This window comes from Venturia canescens, chromosome 3 (genome assembly GCF_019457755.1).
Source record: "Venturia canescens isolate UGA chromosome 3, ASM1945775v1, whole genome shotgun sequence".
Taxonomy (NCBI): Eukaryota; Metazoa; Arthropoda; class Insecta; order Hymenoptera; family Ichneumonidae; genus Venturia; species Venturia canescens.
The window spans coordinates 9,371,889-9,389,840 of NC_057423.1; the positions used below are offsets into that span (position 1 = coordinate 9,371,889).

The 17,952-nt window shown below is 41.2% G+C and overlaps 1 protein-coding gene across 1 annotated transcript in view; it reads left to right on the forward strand.

Annotated features, from left to right (window-relative positions):
• The first annotated feature begins 982 nt into the window (after nt 1-982).
• Nucleotides 983-17,952, forward strand: part of LOC122407565 (calmodulin-A-like) — a 97,563-nt gene continuing 80,593 nt past the window's right edge. Inside the window, exon 1 of the mRNA XM_043413875.1 lies at nt 983-1,438. Coding sequence (XP_043269810.1) covers nt 1,400-1,438 — 39 coding nt within the window. The 5' untranslated portion in view covers nt 983-1,399. The remainder of the gene's footprint in view (nt 1,439-17,952) is intronic.

The window sequence follows — 17,952 nt, forward strand, 5'->3', positions numbered from 1 at the left end:
TAAGGATGTACGCGGGCATGGAAGGGACGAGAGGAGGCGGGGGGTTGGAGGTTTGAGAACTGACCAGTAGAATGTATGAAGGTGTGATGACGATCGGAATTTGTGTTTACTAATATATCACGCAGCGGAGAAGGAGGGGCGGTGGGGGGGGAGGTAGAGTGCAAGGGTTGCATTGATGTTCCAGGAACAAGAGACCGATGAATACGACAGATTGGAAGGGATGTATTGTCTGCTGGCAATCTCACGAGAACAGTGAAAGGGGCATATGGATCCTCTGGTCGGATGGACGCGAGTAAGAGAAGAGGGATGGTGAGGAGAAGGAGGGAATGGGGGATGATGGTGAATTGTGTATGTTGTAAGAGCGTGTCGGACATTCGACCTCAAAGGCAGGCGCGGCCCTGGCCACGGTTTTCCATGGACTTGCGCCGTGTGCTACGGGGTACTTTCATCCCTCTCTTTTCCACATCAGTCTCCTCTCGCCTCCCGCCCACCTGTCTATCTCTTTCGCTTTCTCTCTTAGTGAATCGCACTTGCCAAGGAAGGCGCGCAACACACTGCGGGAGGGAACATTCTCTCGCGGCAATCGCGTCTCCACCACTCAACTTAAAATCCTTATATTTATATTTATTTTTGTATATATGTATACAGCTTTTTTATGGGGGCACACATACACTCGTGTTGAACTTTATACATTGGTGCGTTCTCCAGTACACACAGCACATCCCCCAATCGACGCTACTCCTCCGTCGACCTGACCACGACCAGACGGGATCGCGTGACATACCAACTATACACACTCAACCTCATCCACACAACCGACGGGGAAAAGTCTTTTACCACCTCTCGCTCTCTCTCTCGCTCTCTCGCACTCTTTTGCTTCCCGCACCGCCAACGTTACGCAGAATCCTCGCGTTCGCTTCCTCTTTAGATCACGACTTCCTCTCCGGCAGGTCACGTCGAAGAGCCAGATCAGCCAGAGATTCATCATCGACGCGAATCACTCGTGGACCGGTATCGAAAAGTAATCATTTCCAAATAATCCCGGCATTGAACTGCTGCGCGCTCACATACGCCGTTGAGACAGAAAGAGTGGGTGAAAAAGATTGCCATCGAAGGGGGTGCGAGATAGTTTCGAGAGCGAGCGCCGCTGGCCGACCACCTGTAGTTATTTGGATGAAACCAACCCCCACTACGCCCCAACCGAACTACTTAACTCGCCGTTTCAACGTTTCCCGGCTTGTTCCAATCTCGCGCTCGCGGAGGCTTCTCTTATCACTCCAGCCGTACTCGAATCTCATTTCGATAAACTTGTCGCACTGTTTTTCAAGAACGCGACATCTGGAAGGGACCCTTCGGCACGCTTTTTTGGGCATCGAGGACCGCCAGGATTGCCACTAAAATGAAGACTTCATCGTTCTCCTTACGGGTTATGCGCAGGGTGAGTTGTCTTTTTTATACTCAGTTGTTTGTCGTTTTCTATTGTTGAAAATCTGAAATATTTTTACCTCACGATTACCGTTTATTGCATTAATAATTCGCTTTAGAGTGCGGTGGAGCTTGAGTGGAAATTGAACGGTTGAGCAATTTGCATTTCGCTTGATTTATTTCTTCGCCTGAAAATACCGAATCTGCGTTTCGCTCGATAAATTATTGTTGAAAAAATTGCATTTTCTAATAAATTCACAAGTTTTTTGTTCTTCTTTTGAAACAGAAATACTCCTTGAATCGTTATTCGTTGTGTGAAGCCCCGCGAGACTCTAGTCATTCGTATTCGTGCTCCACTTCTCTATTTTTTATTTGCCACGAGAAGTTGGAGGTAAATTTGAATAGAAATCGTTGCGAGCATAGCGGAAAATTTGGCCTCCACAAACGTTCGTGATTTGATTAAGGGACATGAGGAAAGAAGAGAATAATTAAATCTCGAGGATTTTTACATATTTCTCACGTTTATTTCCGTGTGCTTGAAAACTGGGAAGATTTCCATCGAGCTTCGATCGAAGGTGTGGGTCGCGGTGCAGTAAAATTTTTTTCCTTTCCACCTTTTTTGATAGCGTGTTGCTATTTCTATTGAAATTTCCCATTCAAGCAGAACTTATTCATGGGAACTGACATTTCCGGGAGGCATTGTGTCGCGAAAAATATTCTCGTGTCTCTATGAAATATTCAACTGTGAAGTAGCAGAGCGAAAGCAACAGCAAACGATTATCATTCAACCGCAGTCAATAATTTGCTCACTTGCTTGCTATTGGCGTGGGCTCTGAAACTTTATGGAGTTGACAGCCAATTAAAGCATCCTATTAACTGTTGTAATCTCAAACGAAAATATTTTATTTCAAACAGAATACCTGAATTCAAGAAATTTCAGAACAGCAAAAAAATGTTCATTTGAGAAATAATTTACGAAAAATCTTTATATGCTAGTTTATTGAAATTACCCATATTATTTCTAACTGAATTCAAGGTAACTGTAAAATTATATCCACTTTAAAGGTACCATCGTAACACGTTCTGTGATCACTTGTCTCTTCGAAATAAAAAATATCGCCATGGAATTTAGATGCGAACTTAGATTGTAGCAACAATGAAAAATAATTCAAAATTTTTATATCGATTTCCTCGTCCTCCTCGAACCAACGAACCAAATGGAGGAAAGTCTCGAAACAAGAGACTGACAAATCTCTTGAGCGAGAGTCGAGGGTAACTTTTTCATTACGCACGAACACAGAGTCTCTGAGATCGCACGAAAACCACATTTTCCTTTGTCTACATGAATCCCCATAACACGGAACGTGCAAAAGCGATCGTTTCATGAAAACGCCTGTAAACGTGTTCCCCAACTTGAATAAACCCTTGAAGCATTTATTCAACTTTTCTTTCCTTGAGAAGAAAAAAAATGGAGGGAAAATAAAGAGAAGTTAAAATATCATAAATTTATATACTTTTTCGGCATAAAAACTATGCTGGAAAGTACGTATTTGAAAAAAAAAACTTTTTTCTCATAAAATCATGATCCTCGCTGAACATAAAAATACGTCAAAATGTCACGTGCCTCGATCCTACTTTTCGTCCATTTTGTTTCCCTGACATTTATTTCAACTCAATATGGATTCGTGTTTCGGGGTTAGAGGCGCGTCGAAAGGGCGTAATTTGCCACAGCCCTCCGCGCCAAAAGTGGCATTCGAGGCTTCTTTTTTTGGCGTCCAACACACTCGTGTATCAACTCTTTTTTCGGCAGCCCACTACAGAGTGAGCATCACCAAAGTTTCCCCTTCGTTCGCCACATTCGACTAACTTTAACACAATTTTACCCAACTTTTAGAATTACTCCCTAGAAACAAGAATTGGCAAAGTTCGTTTGTCCTCTTGCCTCGGCTGTTGGGGGGCTTTTGCTTCGTTCTTTCATCAAAGCAAAAAATCTCAAGAACAAAACTTTTTCATCTCATTGTTATTTTTTGTTTTTCAAACATCTGGCCGCGGAAAGTTCGTTCTTTAATAATGAGAACGGCTTCTCGTTGATTCGTTTAATTCTCCAAATGCGTACAAAAATGAACGATATTTCGCCTGATTTTGAACGCTAATATTAAATTAATTAGGACGCCAAGAGCATGACATTGATGCAAAAAAACCAAAACGGGCACCACAATGATGTTTTCAATAATTTCAACCGTTTCGATGCTTCCCACCCTATTTACTTGTGCACACAATAGGAACCTCGGGGCAATATTCACCATTTCCTCTCATTGCTGCTGGACAATTAGCGCTTGAGTCTGCCCCTCGATGCAGCGACGTACCCCAAACGATTTTCAATTTCCGCTCAATTTGTATCGACGAGATTGCACGATTACCGATCTAATGGCATGTTTACCACAAGCGATCCAAACATTCCCAGCGTATATCCGATCGTGCTCGCTCGCTTGGCGAGCTCGAGAGCTTTTAAGGCCGAATCACGGAATGTTTAAGCCCTGCTTTGTCACGCCAAGGACGTGCGTGAGATTTTTATCTTCCATGGCGCCCTCTACCCTCCAGGAGTTCCTCGAAATCCCATTCATTCTGAATTTTATCATTGACCCGAGCCTCGAATCATAAATCAACGACTCGACACGTTTCAGGAATACGTTGGGTTCCTCTTCAACGGAAATTTGGTTGTTCACGACGATGAGAGAAAAGACTGAAGCTCGTAGTAATAAATGCCTACAGAATCTTCTGTATATTTCGTGAAATTTTGAGGCTTGAAAATGAAAGAAAAATTTAAATTTGCCACGACAAGTATTTAACAAAATGTCCGATTGAAAAGCTCCTCGATTTTTCGTTTTGAAAATTGGCACGAGTTGGAAAATATAGTAGAAGCTCGAAAAAAAAATTCTGTCCTGCTTTATTCCACGGCTTTGTTTTATCTCCGCGTTGTTTATGATTTTTTTATAACTTCGTCGATACGTGCCTCATTGATCGACGCAGTTCCATCGAAACCGTAAATACGTTACAGTCCCGAATTACAGGTGCAACGTGGATGAATTGTGTACAGTTTCTGTAGAGAATATTGTGTTTCAGCATTATTTGCATAAGTATGGAAGAGCCCCACCCCAAATGTGGCGCGTACAAGGGTCTCCGGAGATATCTCACGTATCTTGGGAGTTGAGAGGAGGGAAAATCGATAAGCTATAGGAGTGAACCTCAGAAAGAAAGAGAGAGGGAAAGGACAGAAGAAAGCGAAAATGCCTGGAGCGAAAGTCTGGAAAAAAGGGAAGCGTACGAAGAAATAACCACGAGTTGCTCCCATCTCATCATGACATCTCAGTAAGAAGTGGCCAAAACTTTCGTGCGCTCGTGACATCAGAGAAATCCTTAAATTCGCATTATCGACTGACGTGAACGAGAGCTCCGTTGAATCTCAAAACACACATCGAATTCACAGTCAAGATTATAGCAAAGTAACGTCGTGAACTTTAGAACATGAATTATTCTCGTGGTACACTTGCCGTCATTTTAATCCCATGTCATCCACGCTCTGTACCATCCGCAAGTTTCCATACGCGATAGGGTCTTCGCAGCTCGAGACTTTCCATTGCTCTCTCGTTACTGAATTTATAACGCTTCGGTAAACCGACATAAAGTCCGGAGAAACTAGTTACAAGTGTACACCTTTTCATCTCCTTCAACCATCATTTTTGACGATCCAAAGTTGACCCAACTACCACACACCGCAGAGTCTGGGCTCACGAACTTTCATACCTTTTTTTTTTTTTTTATTCGTTTTTTTTTCTTTGCGTTCTAACTTTGCCATAAGATTTTCTAGGGGATTTCTCAAACCCTTGGATTTTACGAGACGAGAAAATTCTTTCGAGAAAAGGCATCCAAAGTTCCATCCTCGTCATGGCGTTTCGTCTACCCAGTAGTACGAGTACGTTACGTGTCAGACGCACTCACCACTCTGCTCCTCAGTAACGATCCAACGTATTCTCTTATCCTTTATATCGCCTCTATATTCCTCAAGTTGCTTCGATTTATATGCAGTCTACCCAACCTCTCTGTGAACGTGCAGGTTACTTCACTCTCTCAAGAAACGTATATTAGCTCGAGGGACTGTCGCGCTGCAAGCTCTCTGTCACTACTTTATTACCCATTTCTATATACGTTTTCTTCTCATTATTCATGCTGTAGATACTTCTACGAGCTTCCCATATTAACACGTTACTTGGACGTTTGTGTGTACGTAATGAAGCTTTGACAGCATTTTTTGCTTCCTGAAGAATATTTTTTTTTCTCTGTCTTTCATTTGAGGTATTGGGTGCTCACTATTCTTGCTTTATTGCAAATTCAATAACGCCATTTTTCATTAAACGTCACTGCTGTTCGATAGCTTGGAATAACGAAAAAAACTGTTGATGCAATTTTGAGATAAAGAAAATAGTGATTCGCTCTCTTTTTTTATCTGCAGTTGAAGAGGAGATTTAACGAACCTCCATTCAACTGTGTCCGTTCCCACCTTTTCCACGTATTTTCTCACGCACTCCTCTCCACGAGTAATTAACGTCATCCATTGCTTCCTCGGAAACCTTTCGTCATCCATAGAGTTAAATTTCCCACGAGAGACACCCCATTCTCTATAGTTAAAAAAATATCGTGACGATGAAAATTGCTCTAAATGGGGCTGGAAATTTGCGTCATAACTCTGAGACGTAATTGCGTTTTTGTATATTCTTCATTTTCTGAAAACGTAAATCCCTGGTGGCCTTGCATTTGTGGAAAGCTACATCGAAAGCGCTTGTACTTGATTTTTTTCCGTAAATACACAAAATTTCTTTATTTTCCTACCCTCCTAAGGTCGGCATCACAAAATGTCTATATTCCCGGACTTTGTGAGATCTGACGAATTTTACGATAAATAAAATGCGCGATTGCGTGGTGAAAAGAGGTCAGACGTCCGTCGAATCGAAAATCCTATTTATACGAATAAAAGTCATTTTAAAACGGATATTTCAATAGCGACATTATGAAAATTAACAACATTTTGCAACGGAATTTCGTTAGCCTTCTGTTTTCGAGTGGTATTCGTCATGTCAGACTGGCGCTTACTTATAAGTGGAAATGTATTGTAAATCACAAATTTTCACTGTCAGCATAGTAAATTCTATGATAAATACACGAATATACATCGAATACGTGACATTTTACCATGCACACAGTTTTTTTTCAGGCTTGCTCGAGCATACTTTACGATATAAACATTTGAATCGACTGAAAACATTTTTTACCATGCTTACAGAGAAAAAGACTCTCGAGTCTTTTGAATAAAAGTTATGAGTATTTTTTTTTTACTATGGCGGATAGAACAATTCTTATTACTGTTCTTCGAGTGAACGCTGCAATCCAGTGCGTATATACTGTCCCCGAGATACAATATTCCTAGTATACTTTCCTCTAGAATTTTCGGCCCCGTTTTCTCGGTGTATAAAAAACATGAATTTTTATCTTCGACCAACATAAACGTGTTAATAATTCAGTGAAATTCGTGGAACACATAGATTCAACCGCGTTATCATCGTCGTCATAATCGCCATTGATTTTTCCTCCACCATCCATCGCGTTCTGATAAATCTCTCATTAACCTAATTACGATTATTTCACAACTCGCGCACCCGCGGTAGTTGGTGAACGTAAACGTTACAGGTAAACTCCGAGCATCGGAACACCCATTGTTCGGATGCTCTGGGCGACTTCGAGTTGTATTTGCGTGTGGAGAACGGTGGGCATGGCCCCGTGTACATTTGACAACGACTGTTTGGTGTCGGAAGGGCGTAAGTGACGTGTGAGACGAATTTCATGTTATTTAGGTTACGCTCTTTCGTTTTCAATCGCGTTCAATCGATATGTATTTACATACGCAGAATTCGAAAATGGTCGTTCTGCAAAATCGACAAGGTATTTACGACTGCAGGCATTTCCATGGCAGCAGTTTATCACCCATGAAATGGTGCTGTTATCCCGACAAAATCGTTACCACGAGCGTGGTTCGCAATGGGCGATTAATCACGTCGATAATAGAATATTAAGCAGCAGTTACTTGCACTAATTGTAAAATGAGACAAAATTTGTTTATCTCCAATGATTTATCATAATTTTCCTCCGCATTTTTCCATCAACTGGCGAATCCAACATCTTGAGCAATTAATCTCGAGTATCAAGCCACAAGGCGCAAAAAAATGAACTCAAAGATTCCTCTCGAGGGAGAAATTCGAGCGAGAGCACTGCGAGACTTATTAACTGCCCGGAACCCAGAAGACTCCTCACCAATGAGCCACTATTTACTTTCCTTCTCGTCGCGCCCCCAGCTAATCTCAATTCTCCGGGCTTCGCATTCGCGATTGTAAGTACACAGTTGGACGTTCCTGGAGTCTTTCGGGTCCGTCAGAGAGTGTTCGTTGTATAGCTATAATTGTGAGAATTCGCTTGCTCGCTTAGCAAATGCAGTCCACCTGTTGCTATAGGCCTAAAGTGCTCTCATTCCAGCAATGTATATCCGTGGAGCGAGCAACGATGATAATCTAACCGCAGTGAATAAACTTCAATTATGCTCTCGCCGAGAGGTACAGCAATTCGAAAAACGTTGCTCAGAACGTCTCTCACTTACTGCGTTATTTTTCAAGTGATTTAGAATCGGTATTTATGACTCGATCTTCCCGCAATATTTCTCAGCGTTCGAAACCTCGTTTGTATAAAATTCGAGACAAATTTTCGTACCTATAAAAAGTGGTCTGTGAAACTTCACTTAAACACACGCCTCGCCTCCTCTATTTCATGTCAATCAAAAACTGGTCACGTTCTCGATCGTAACAAGATATTGAGCCACGCAGTATCCAATTTAAATGATAATTGACGTCGCCTCGCAATGACACATCTCTCGCGCTCTACACGTGCCAGCCTGAAAATTGGGTGTCGCAAAAATAGCCTTCCGTTTCACCAAAAACCCGTTTGTATACGAAGAGTGTGCGAATTTGAATTTTTATCGACTGTTGACGAATCGGTAACTGTGAGTGAGTTCCACATTTCATCCAATGATTTCGATTTTTTTTTTTTTTTTTTTTTTTTTAATTCTCCTAGAAAATGAGAATCGATTTAGTATTCCAGTTTATTATTACGTAAATTATTATTTTATAGGTTCAATGTTTTATTTGAATTTTTCTTCGTTTAGCGCTTTTCGCGACGAGCCTCAGAACTGGTGCTGCACGAGCCAAAACTTTTATTGCATTTGAATTATTATTGCTCATATAAAGGTGGAGAACAACTGTTTCAATTCAATAAATTCAATAATCGCTTTGGACTTGGCCAAACGCTGTCCAACTTCCTTAATTTATTAAATACCAACGTAGACAGAATATAAAAGGAAACAAATTAAGGGAAGACTCAAAGGGTACGAAAGACAATTGGATCTCTATGGAGCAAGGTTTATTCGTACCTTGAGTTGCCATAGAGACGATCCGCGAGCCTGCTTTGCCAGCACGTTCCCCAGAGTGAGAAATTCTCATGCTCGTGGCTGTCGTCATGTCTTGCGTCGGCCTCGCACCTCCTCACCCTCATCGTGCCTTTCTACCCCAACGGCGTTGGGCTTCGCGCAACTTCAAGGCAGGAAAACGTGAGAAGAGAATGAGAGAGAGAGAGAGAGCGAGGGCAAAAGCGGAGGTACAACTCGAGCCCCGACCTCGCCAGCCCTGCTGGAAACTTCGCTCGAAAAGTCTTACTCCCAGCTTTGTCAGTGTCGAATTTTTTAGCTGTACACCTTGGATGTATACGCCGTGTAAAGATGACAGCAAAAAAATCATGTCTGTCATAGCAAACGTACTTTGATAACAATAATCTTGCGAATCTGGACGAAGAAAAATTCTTGGAGAATCAGAAACTCACGGTTTCTTCATCGAGAAAATCATAACCGTCTCTTTAATGATGCATGAATCCATACAAAGATCGTAGAGGAACCCTTTGAATCGAAACTCTCACAAAATCGTATGAAAAAAAAATCACAATAATCATGCCCAGGCATAATTTATTCTGTACATACCGAGTTCGAGTGATGAAAAATTCCTTTCACACCCTGAGAGAAGAAACGTAGTCAGACACGCCGAAGTGGATTTCTTCGTTGAACATCGAAGTGAAAGGTTTTGAGTGCCTGAAATTCATTTTTCTCCGGGTGTTTACGACTTTGGTCGTTCCGTACTTAGAGTCCTGGCGAATTCTTACTCTTCCCATCAGTACGATAAAGAGAGATGCCTGAGGGACAGGAGCAAAGAATTTCACTGGTGTATGCTCAGCGAACGAAGAGCCTGAGCTCGGTACCAAAGCCTGTGAAGTTGAGCCCTCGTTGATCCGAGGGTCGGGGAGAAAATAAACGGAATGCGCCTCTCGCCCATCAATTCGGGGAGATCCTGCCAATGGGATTTTCCTCTCTTCCACGCATTTTCAAACGCTCCTCTATTTTCTATTTCCCCTTTTTCCTTCCCCGTTCTCTTCCTCCCTGCGTACCTTATTCCTCCCTGCTCCTTTTCATTTTTTCTTCTTTGACGAACCGGAGGCTGAATTATCGGGGTCACGTACCAATACATACCGACGTATGTAGTCCCGCGTACATATGGAGCAAGAGATCGAGACGAGAAATGCGAAAGGTCACGAAATCAATCAAGAACGTATAAGTTTTTTCCCCGTGAGATGCGAACAACAAATTCTTTTATAAAAGCTACGAAGAATCCTCCCCTCTTTTTATCGAATATATGAATATGTAGAAGCTGTATGAAGCACGTGTCGCTGTACGTGGAGGCAGCTGCGTGATAAAACTGAAATTATTATTCGATGTGGTGAACATACTTTTTATATTCTCGGAATAAGTATGAAAAAAAGTGATAGAAAAATGATAAAATTCATTTTCTCTGTGCGTTCTTACAAAGGACTTGGGTTAGATGTGCTTTGTAAGCTTTTTTACGTTACGCTGTTCGACCATACCGGTGGAAATGGGAAAGGAACATTTCGTCGAAATTTAGGAGACGTCTCGGGTGTCACAAGCAACACGTGACACGTTACGACTGCGCCAATCGAGCGAAAAAGAGAGATAGAGGGAGATTTGCAATAGCACTAAAGAAAATTGGCTCACCGAGAGGAAATTTGTCCCTCCGTTTTCCCCTTAATTTTCTCCTGTCACGAATACAGTTTGAATTCGATGATGGAAATTTCTCGATGGCTTATTCCCATATATCTGAAGGAGAATCTGAATCGATGCGACGTCAAAAAATTTTTGAGGCAAGGTCTTGATCACGATGTACGTAAACATCCGTTTGGCCTGAAAAAGTATGAAAAGAAGATCGCAAAATTGTTTTGAGCCTCCTTTTTTTTGGTTTGATCTCTAAATAAGTCATCACGTTTTACGAGGGTGTTGCCAAAAGTAGCTAATTTTTAAACCGGCAATAAAATGATAGAACATGCGCTCTGTACACGCCAAGTTTCTGGAGAGACGACCTTTGACATTACCTGCCCCACATAAGCGAGCTAGAATCTGGATCACCATGGCATCGTCGCTGCTATTGCTATCGGTCACGAACCCTCGCCATCCCATGGCCTTGTTCCATTTCAAATCCGAGAAAACAGAATAAACATATCTGATCGGACTGAATTTCATTACCAGCAGAGAAGAGAAAAAATGTTCGAAGTGGAGATAAATGTTCTCGGAAGAAGCGACGAATTTCAATTAGCGGTAGAATCAGAGTATGAGAATTGTTACTCGCGGTACGAAAGAAAAAAATTAAGTTAACGAATTTTCGAGAATGAAATATAACCATTGCCCCAAATGGCAATGACAAAAAACTTTGCTCGAATCGACTTTCCTCGTATATTCAATGGTAACCTCAATAAGGTGAATCTTACACGACATTCGGAGGAAACGAACATTGCATTGATACAGGAAATGAGAATTTAGTTTGAAATAAATTGTATCGTTCGTAAAAAGCTCGAGAATAAAAGGAACGAATAGGATTGAGTGTAAAAGCACGTGTTAGAAAAGACGTGGCGATATTGGGACGAAGCTTTCTTGGATTTCGCCCTGCAGCTCGAAATTTCATTAACGCCAGAAGGGTAACAACGTATGGCAAAGGATGCGATGAAAGAAACAAGGATGGCGTGCACGCAGAGAGAGAGAGAGAGAAAGAGAGAACAAGGAGGAGGACGTAAAGTTGATCGTGCAATGGCGGCGTATTCTTACGGGCAAACGAACACGAAAGGAAACTCTCTTGGGGGGATGATGTTGCAGCAATGTTGCATTAAAGAATACAGTAATACTTAGGTTTCTGAGTTGTTATATCCGCGGCTGAGAGAGGGCATTAGTTTGAGCATAAGAGAGTAGGTGAGTCACGTGGACATCCCAGGAGCGTGCGGAAATGGTATTTTCAATTTACTCGCGCGCAAAAGCGCGAGCTTTTCCTTTGCCATTTGCCCGCTCCACTATTCGCCTTTCACTTTGCTCCGGGGGCACGCGAAGGATAAAATATATTTCTCCGCACATATAAATTCTTCATTCTCTCGGCCACGGGGGAGGCAAGAAACTTGTAAAACATTCGCATTTATACATAAAAAGGGGCAAAAAGAAACGACGAGAAAAAGGGAGTTGTGAAAAGCCAGAGAAAAGCGATCCCCTTTGGGCACCTTTTTTCCATGACCACTAAACTTTTCGCCAGGTAAATCAGCGACGAGAAGAAAAATCTCGCTGAGAAGAATCATGCATAATGGAATAAATTGTCTGGCTCAACTAACTCCCCTTCTTCTTGCAGCTTCGTTTTTTCATGTCTTCGCAGAACGCGAACAGCTTCAGCTTCGTTAGCTCTCTGCGGTCAAGGATGCGAAAAGTGTACGCTTTCCGACAGCTGTGCACAAGTGAGAAGTGCAACAAGACACACGAGGCGCGCCAACTCACTCTCTTTATCTTTCTCTCTATGATGGAGCTACTTTTCCACCGTGTTTAAAATTTATTTTTCCATTTCTCTCGCGACCTCGACACTTTACACTCGATTAACTACCAGCTGCCATTTTTTTATTCCACTCATCCTCATAAAAATACTTTGATTATATGCTGACCTATAGATTCCAGTACAATCAACGGCTACATAATTATTTACGGTTTTTACAAGCGTGAGTGTTTGAATATATATCAAACGTACGAAAAACCACGATTCCCTCAGCCTCCCCTCGAGAAAAAACATTTTGCTCGCCCAAACCGGAATCGCAATTTCAAATTTAATCAAACGAATTCTGTTTATTTTGACCGTTGTCCAGCCCGATCCCGATCGGACGATCGACCTTCCGCAGAGGAACAGTATTTATAAATTTTTCATCGAATCCAAATCTTCGGAATCTTCAATAACATCAAATTTCACTGAAATGATTGGACGTCGTTTTATTTCGTCCTGATTCAAATAATTCGTCGCTTTCATACGGCATATCTGCGTCGAGTTCTCGCTTGATTAAATTCTATCGTGCATTTACACGTGCTTCTAAACCAACGATAATAACAAGTTCAAGGCTCAACAGCAATTACTGGAAGTGCGCTACACACTTGGGCACTCGAATCCGTTGTAGTGGAAATTCTAAGAGGACGAAGATACTCACGTGCCTACATAGGTTGCTCTCGAGGCTTTGGAATATCATGAATATATATCGCGATCAGACAAACGCTGTGTAATGCACGGAGAAATTGGTACGGAACACGAATTATCAACCGTTAGCTTTTACGAATGAAGCTTCGAACAGACGCATTGGGATTGATAACGAAATTGGAAATGTGAGAGCCGGACACACTGCGTGAGTTTTTTGTATGAAATCTCTTGTAATTAAGGGGTCAACCGTAATCAGAATTTTCAAAAAATCCATTTTTTTATTGGTTTTTTCGGAAGTGTACATATTTAAAAGTATCGTACTAAAATTTTATTAAAATCTGAGGAGTCTAAGTGCGCACTTTTGAGCGACGTTTACTCGGTTGTCTGAGCGCGCTAATACGCACCGCCCAGTGCGGTAACGCTCACCTGCCTTTGTTTGAACGCTTTTTTCTCAAAATTACGTTTTTGGACGGCTCGTTGACAAAATCTCCGAAACTGTTCAACCGATCCTTACCAAAATGTTATCACGTGTTCTTTGTGACTATAGCTGTAGCGCGTATCATACGAATTTTGAGTGAATTTATTTTTTTTTGCCAAGAGTGATGAAAAAAACGTGGTTTTTCGTAGTTTTTGAAAAAATGGCCGCAATTTTGTCATTTTTGAATAAAATCAAAAATTGTATGCTATAGCCTATTGAATCTCAAACCATTTTTATTTTTTTTTCTCCGATCAACCATTCCAGAGGTTTTATCAACAGCGCACACCCATCTTTTTTTTGGACCTCCCTTCTCCTCCATTTTTCTGTACGAAAACTGAGCAAAATAAATATAAAAAAATGTTTTTGTGTATTTTGAGAGTGTATTCTTTAGGCCTGACACTTTTTATAGCCGCATCTATATAATTTAACCGGTAAAAAAAATTCGTGACAATAGTCTTTTTTGCCCGTCTAATTAAGGTAGACCCCTCAATTTTCACTAAATTTCATCCCCGAATCGACTCAGAAGAGTAATTTCTGGAATAAATAATAGAAAATATAAAATCAGAAATTGTTCAAAGCCAGCCTCAATATCGAAGAATATAACTTGTCATTTGCAGCAAAAATTCACTAGCTTCAGGGCGTTTCGATATTATCTTGAAAGAATTTACCATTGCGTTTCTATTTCCGTTTGCTCGATCGGTTTTCTTTCCCGTGTCTCTGTCAACGTGTGCGATTCATTTGTTCTTACGATATCCATTTCCCCCCCCCCCCCCACGAGTCGTCCTCCCCGTACACGCAATCTTGGAATCGATCACATTCCTTTCAACAAAGGAAATGTCTATATCAATCCAAGAAGAATTTTCCACCTGCAATAGGAAGCTCGTAAGCTTCTTAACGGTTGCAATTTCATAGAGAACTCTCGAAACCTCGGACAATTCTCTATAAATGATTTCTTTCATTTTTTTGTTTCAGGTAAGTTCACTCCGTGCAATTACCGATGCTCATAAGAAAATGGTGAGTCTTTAATGTCGTTTTTATAGCTAGAAGAATTCATTTGAAGAGCGCTATAGAAATGGAGAACAAGAGGAACGAACTTGAGAATTTTAATGTCAACGAATTAAGGCATCCTCGAACGAAGTCAGTGCCAGAGTGATTTTTCTGTCTTGACTTGAAACTAATTTTAACAAGAGCTTTGACTTTATGATCTGAGAAACTGTTGAAATACTCATTTTGTTGACAATCGGAACACCTTAATACGAGAAAATTGTTTTACAATATCTCCTTGTCTCTTCGAACGATTCTTTTGTCACGTAATTCTTACTGTACGTCGATAAATAAGTTGTCAGTCGTTAGAAATTCATTTGTTCTGTAGTATCAAGTTCCCACTTGTCGGTGTCGAAGATTTCTGAATTATCGACAGCAACAGGTTTTTACCTGACTCGGATAACGTCGATAAGACAGGAAATCCCTGAGATGTATTACCCACGCCTTGAGTCGGTCGATAAGCGACCGACTCGTGCTTGGAATCGTTTTTCACTGTCTTACCCATTCCAATATTGTGGTTTCCCCATTTTCCTATTACAGTAGTCTTCACTCACTGGCACTCTATTGATTTCTGATACGCAGCTGAGATATCAGGATTAGCTTATTTCGTTGTTATCTTGCTTGTTCAACGTTGCATTGTCGATTGTTCTGTAACTCGCAACCGCGCAGAATAACGGAGCAACAAAAACTGAGTGCCCGAATATTGGCTGCAATAATTTTGATTCAACTTTTGGATCACAGGTTTTGTCATTATTCGTGACAAAAATCACCTCCTGCTTCGTCCCAGCGACCGAAAAATTGCTCATTTTCGAACGAACTTTAAATAAATGTGTGAATGCCGTGAATATCTCGAGGAAATAGAAGAATATAGGAAAAAAGGGGGAGCCGCTTTGTCAATGGGAATAAGATGGATGAGTGGCACGTGTTGCCCACCAAGCAATGTAACTTCTCACTACAATGACTCTCTCAGCGTTGTATCCACGAGGTTTCAGTTCCCTTGAACAAGTGCCGGAGCTCTTTTCTTACTCTTCGGTTTTTTTTATCCCCAATCGCACCAGCAACCCTCTTTGCCTCGTCGAGGCAACGTTATTTAACGCGTTACCACTCCATTGTTGCGGTGGGGAAAAATGAAAAGCACACTATGAACTGCTTTCGAAATTTTTCAAAGACTCGCATCGAATTTGGTCAGACTTTTTTTGATCCCATGAAATGGAATCCTCACTGTAGTTACTGATCTGACAATCGTTTGATAATAAATTGTAAATGCTTTGGGAATAATCGGTTAATTATCATCCCTCCGGATATGGGCTTTTGGGAATGCTCAACTGCCATCTATTCATTCATAATCGCTTCGTTAGAATTTTACATTTAACCTAATTATTACACATGTTAGCTGATACTTAACGTAATAAATGCTAATGGCTGATTGAAAATTACCTCGTTCAAATTTCACTCTGGATACACTGCTTTTATTGGAATCGTGCCGATCTCTGTATCGCCGAATCATCAACAGCATCGACATAAGTGGGTTGGGATAGTCCGTAAATGTTTGCCCGAGGCAAATAGCTCTATGGATAGGAGCCTTTCTCGGTTTAACAGCTACAAGAGCCTGGCGTTACACCGAGGGTTGTGTCTTCGTAGAAATAACGAAATTCGTCCCAGCCGACTGGCTGCTCTCGTCCTTTATGATAACTTGATTACCGGTCGTTGGAGACAGGACTCCGATTGCCCATTTCCGGTTCACGAGGACCCGGATCATTTCTATCTCTTCAACAGTTCTGAATGGACATGCAAATCTGGTTGCTGAAAAATGCTTTTCTCACTACATTGGACAATTCGAGATCGATTAAACGGATTTAAATGAATCTTTAAAAGGCAGAACGCCTCTGCTTTAATATGAGATTCAGGATTCATGATAGTGAAAAAGTATACACACAAGATGATTTAATTCGAATACGAGTCTAATGATAAACGGACGAATAAACTCTGAATATTTGTTCAACCAGCCTGTCCTGATGTATTTTGACAAAAACCATTGAGATAGTCGAGGATTTTTCTAACATGGTGCATTTCATCGCAGCACAATTATTTTATATTCACAATTAATTTTATATTCGTGGAAAATGTTGATGGGAAAACGGTAAAAAATTGGAATCCTCGACATCTCAGCTTATTAAAAAAATTACAACACTTTGAAGGAATTGCTCTCGTTGAGCTACGACGGGATGCGAATACCGAAAATTCAGATATTATAAAATAAAATTTAACATAGTCATACAACGAAATGGCGAATGGAGATAAAGAGCTTCGTGCCGGTATTATCAAAGGACTTTGAAGGACTCGGAGAATGGATATTTCGATGGGGACCGAGCAGGTTTTTCCTACAATAACGAGCTATTTCAACATTGTTTGAGTTATTTCGGTAATGAAACTGAGGCGAAGCCAGAATAATAGCTAGCGTGGTTCCACATATCTGTATACAACCTATAAATGTTCTCAGATCCACTGACAGCTGACATAACATGATCGAGCGAGCTTGTACGACTGGGTTAACGAGGAAATGTACACAGCTCAACTGGCAGGTGAATTATGTCGTATAATTTGTATAGTGGTAAAAGCCAATAACTCATGCTATACGTTCGGTCAACTTGTGTCGAATAAACTCTCAAAAGCTGGTCTTTAGTTTGCTCTAGTAGAGAGTTTGTAAAATAATAGCCTATCGAACAATTCCCATAGCTTCAAGCTCCCAAAAGATCACACGAAAATGATATTTCGAATGAAAAAATGGAATGCCGCGATTCCAAATTCACAAAGCAGTCCGAGGAGAATTAATGGCAGGCAGAAAAGCGTGTAATTTAGTGTGGAAAAAATTGGATCATTTTTCCATTAGAGGATGTCGTAAGCCCATTCTTCCATAGCAAAATGCCAAGGAATACAAAGCATTTTGAATGGAGGCTGAAGAACAAAAGTTTCAATTATCTCATTGGCTATAGAGAGAAACTAGAAGTTGTCATCGCTCTGTGTGGTCCTGCGATGTGACCGCCGAGCTTGCACACAAGCGTGGCAGAGCTGTCACTCAGAGCGTCCTCGCCGAGCAATCTGGAGTACTTTTTGTTTCTCCTTGGTCGACGACACGGGGAAATGACGAACAAAAAAACCGCAGGACATCAGCCGATTTCTGTGAGCAACCTCCCAGGGGAGTTGAATCGAAAAGCTCGCTGGAGCTTCCATGCAAATGAAAAAGGGAGGGCTCGAAAGAGAAGAAAAGTAAAAAAAGAAAAAGAATAAAGAGAGAAAATAACAATT